General features: G+C 36.0%; 1 protein-coding gene across 1 annotated transcript in view; it reads right to left on the minus strand.

The window, feature by feature from the left end:
• LOC105681791 (zinc finger protein 551-like) overlaps positions 1-2752 on the minus strand; it is a gene marked incomplete at its 5' end in the record, with an annotated part of 4093 nt that extends 1341 nt beyond the window's left edge. Inside the window, 3 exon segments of the mRNA XM_033324266.1 lie at positions 7-192; positions 195-489; positions 722-2752. Coding sequence (XP_033180157.1) covers positions 7-192; positions 195-489; positions 722-2752 — 2512 coding nt within the window.
• Between the last annotated feature and the right edge of the window lie 2108 nt (positions 2753-4860).

Here is a 4860-nt window from a genome sequence, read left to right on the forward strand (position 1 = left end):
TGAAGCCTTCGTTACAAGTATCGCATTTGTAAGGGTACAATTTCGATGGTTCGTCCGGATAATGCTCCAACTTGTTGTGATGATAAAACTTGTACATTCCTTGAAACGACTTACCACATATTGCGCATAAAAAATCATTACCCTTGTAATAATACGTGTTATGCTCGACTAAACGTTCGTAGGATTCGAATAAAAATGGCATATATTACAGATTGGTTTATCTTCCACAGCGCAATCGGAATTCATCACCAGCCTAGAATCTTGCTCAATATGTAAGTGTCGTTCGTGAATTTGAAGACTCTGTTTCTTGACAAATCCTTGATCGCAGAACTTACAAAAGAATTTGTAGTTCACCGAACACGAAGGCGCATGAGTAGCAAGCATGTGAAACTGTAAGAATCTTTTAGTGGAAAACATCGTGTTACAAACGTTACACTTTTCTGTGGCTGTTTGGCGATAGGTGCGCTCGTGTATGCACAAATTTTTAAGTGTTCAGAATTGTGTTCCACAAGTAGTGCAAGGAAACTTTGTTCTATTCATCTTGTCCGCTTGGTGACCCTTTACGCATGCAATCCCATTAAGTAACCTTCTGTGCTTTGCAGATGTACCGAATGACGAAGAGAAAGTATAATCCGTAATAGGCGTACTCGTAATCAAATAATTTTCCAAAGATCTTGTCGTCCCACACGAAACGTCCGACATTTGTTCCAAATCAGGCGACTGTGTCGAGTGCCATGTCACTTGGTTCTTTCAAGGACCGAGACAAGTGGTTTACATAAGGTACACGTTGTTTATTTCTTAAGACTTTCATTCGACGACATACATTCTCGTGTTGTTTCAAACACGAGTATAGCCAAAATCGTTTGCGACAACCTTTGCATTTGTGTTGTTTCTTGAATGCATTGTAATTTATTTCAACACCAACCGGTGAAGCGTCCTTTTTTGATCTTATGATCTTCAAACAGTGCAAAATCATGTGTCGTTTCAACAATGCCGACGTGTCAAACTTCTCATAACACACGCAACATTCCCTTCGTTTAAACACAATATGCTGACGTAGATAATGAGTTAGTAACTTATTCATGGACGTCTAACGCGCGTTGCATATGCTCGAAATGTAAATCGTATGGAACAATTTCATGTGCTCGTGCAGGTTCTGCTTCGAAGAAAACGATTTTTTACAAATATGACATTGAATTATTTTTTGCTGATAGACTTTAAAGTTCTTCTGAAATTCAACCGATTGTTGTTGAGGTACGATTAATCTATCAGCGAAAGACTTTACAAATTCACTGAATCGCTTTGACGCAATCGTGTCAGCTTTCAAAGTCAAGTTACATGTCGAGCTTGTTTCAGGAAAACCTTCAAATTCCTCTTTCACATTTTTCAATACTGCTTGCTTGAAAGCATCTTCGTTTTCGTTTTCCTTTTCGTTTTCGTCTTCGTCTTCGCTTGACACAAAACTAGTAGGCTCCAAGAATTTGTCGCATTTCTCCAAACGGACCACGCATTCTTTATACTTGGCTTCAGGTGCAGATCTTCTACTTTGGTCAAATATATAGGGGAACTTGTTTCTTTTAAAAGATTGTCTTGATCTTCCAAAGGTCTCAAACTGCAATAAATCGTAGAAATCATATAAAGAAGGTCTTTTCACTGACCTAAGGTTGTAAGGCGTACTGTGCGAGGTATTAGAGCTTCCAGGTTCAGCTTTTATTTCATTCCTTAATAAAGATATCATTGTTTTTATATTCACATGAGTTTGAACAAATGGTCGTTTCCTAACAGAAGATTCGATTCGCTCAACAGAAGTAGACACCTGAATAACTTCTGCAGCCCTTGATGTCTTGTTACTAAATGTGTCAAGCGTTGAAGTTGGAATAATACTCGCATTAACAGGAATATTCTCCGTATCGATAAAATTTTCCGGGCTAACCCATTTGTCATTCGGTTTGTCTTTGTACGTCGATATGAAGTCTGTAAGGACGGTCTGCTTCATCCTTTTCGAAGGTGTACCATGCGAATCGTTTAACCATTTCGGGTGCGTAGACTTGATATTGCTGCTCGAACCCTTGGTGGGTGTACTGTTTAAACTATTAGATGGTATCAAAGATATATTTTTTGAGCTATCTACGTTTTTTGGGCAGGGACTGTGTGAAGTATTTGATTCTGCCATGGCTATACCATCCGAATGATTCGACTTTCCTAACGATTCAGGAGATGTTTTCGTGATTTTGCTTTCACCAGAAAATATTGCGTTTCCATGCGCATGGAATAAATGAGATTGGATATGTCTTTTATAGGAAAACCTTCGGCTACAAAAATTACATCTATATCCAGACAATTGTTTCGTACGACATTGCCTCTTTAAATGACGTATCAAGTAAATATGCATAGTGAAAATTGCAGTGCAATTATTACACTTAAATACATTACAGGTATATAATTTGTCATGCTGATCAAATGAATATTTAGTTCGAAAAGTTAACAAACAAACGTTGCAACTTCTTCTGTTGTTTGAAGGTACTTTATGTTTACTTTTTCGTTTATCAGGATCCGATTTCTTATTATCTAGATACGTACTTTCTTGAGGAAACGCGGATTCTTCATATTCAGAATAAACGTTATCCGAAGATTTACCTTTAAACGTCGCTGTTTCATTTTCATTCCCTGTATTCGTATCAACTGGCGACAAATCATCGCAGATCTCCGGATCTATTGGCTCTTCTTTTATTCTTATTGCATAGTCAGAAGGCTGAAAAAAATATACAAACCTAACGTAACATTCTGAAAAACGAAAAATCTATGAAACAGTCCTAGTCTAGTAATTGAAGCCAATCGTGCCATAAATATCATGGATTGGATAGAAAGCTATGTATAGAGCTACAAAACTAGATAGTAGAAAGAACGATTTATGACGTCATATTTATGAGTTAGCCAGGTTCTACCATTAAAAACATGAAAAACATAACTGCACAAATCCAGAATACTACATACATAAGAAGAGAGGTGTAAATTTTGTGTAAATTTACAGCTTCATTAGAATTGCAACGAAACTTTTCCTCAACTACTAACACTTATCATAGGATATGGCCGATCGATATTTTCAAACTATTGTGTAGCGAAGTGGATTATATTGAACTCTCAATTATATTCAAATGTAAGAAAAATCAGATTCGCATACGATATTTTTAGCATGGTTGTTTAACGTTATTTCATGAATGTATTTTTCCAGGTAACAAATTGGCACGAAGCAACGAGCGGTTCTTCTACATGTTTAACAAATTGTATATTATAAATGAGAAATGAAATATACGACAGAGCAAAAAACGCCATGCAAATCTCTAAAAATTCAATATCATTTGAAAATATAAAAAAACAACTCAAAAAGTTTACAAAAATCACCATGAATTGTTTAAAGTAGAAATATTTGTATTCAATTCGATGGAAAATATTGTAGAATCAATCGCGATCAGTAACCGGTGTGAGAAACAGTCAATGGTAGTAACTGGTCAAACGGAAGGAAAACGTGACTGTCAACGGTGCTTACATACGCTGAAACACTGATACGATGAACGCATCAACGTTTTTTGATCTTTTATGGTGTATATTGGCTTGCATCGATGCAGAAAGTAATATTATTTTCTTAATTGGTAGGCAAAGCCATTGGGTATATATTAAGTATATATTGATATACTGACGTCATTTCACGAGACTTTAGAGTCGATGCGTAACGTCATTACGATACGTTTCAGCTATACAGGCTGCTCAACGAATTTTCTACGCTAGACTATACTAGAACTACTGTCCCGATGCTGTTCGGGCAGTAAGGGACATATGCAAAATTCCTCCCTTTCACTATTGTAAATTTTGTGTAAATTTACAGCTTCATTAGAATTGCAACGAAACTTTTCCTCAACTACTAACACTTATCATAGGATATGGCCGATCGATATTTTCAAACTATTGTGTAGCGAAGTGGATTATATTGAACTCTCAATTATATTCAAATGTAAGAAAAATCAGATTCGCATACGATATTTTTAGCATGGTTGTTTAACGTTATTTCATGAATGTATTTTTCCAGGTAACAAATTGGCACGAAGCAACGAGCGGTTCTTCTACATGTTTAACAAATTGTATATTATAAATGAGAAATGAAATATACGACAGAGCAAAAAACGCCATGCAAATCTCTAAAAATTCAATATCATTTGAAAATATAAAAAAACAACTCAAAAAGTTTACAAAAATCACCATGAATTGTTTAAAGTAGAAATATTTGTATTCAATTCGATGGAAAATATTGTAGAATCAATCGCGATCAGTAACCGGTGTGAGAAACAGTCAATGGTAGTAACTGGTCAAACGGAAGGAAAACGTGACTGTCAACGGTGCTTACATACGCTGAAACACTGATACGATGAACGCATCAACGTTTTTTGATCTTTTATGGTGTATATTGGCTTGCATCGATGCAGAAAGTAATATTATTTTCTTAATTGGTAGGCAAAGCCATTGGGTATATATTAAGTATATATTGATATACTGACGTCATTTCACGAGACTTTAGAGTCGATGCGTAACGTCATTACGATACGTTTCAGCTATACAGGCTGCTCAACGAATTTTCTACGCTAGACTATACTAGAACTACTGTCCCGATGCTGTTCGGGCAGTAAGGGACATATGCAAAATTCCTTCCTTTCACTATGTTGCAAATTTGTATAAGAATATATATACACGCGGGTAAACGCACACGCGTATCTGTGCCTCGTTATAACCGTGTGCGGAAAAATTTTGTATATAAACTCATAGCAGCAATATTTTTCATAACGCATACAGAAATTTAAACCTGGGCAT

This window comes from Bombus impatiens, unplaced genomic scaffold (genome assembly GCF_000188095.3).
Source record: "Bombus impatiens unplaced genomic scaffold, BIMP_2.2 scf_2073, whole genome shotgun sequence".
In the NCBI taxonomy this organism is placed as follows: Eukaryota; Metazoa; Arthropoda; class Insecta; order Hymenoptera; family Apidae; genus Bombus; species Bombus impatiens.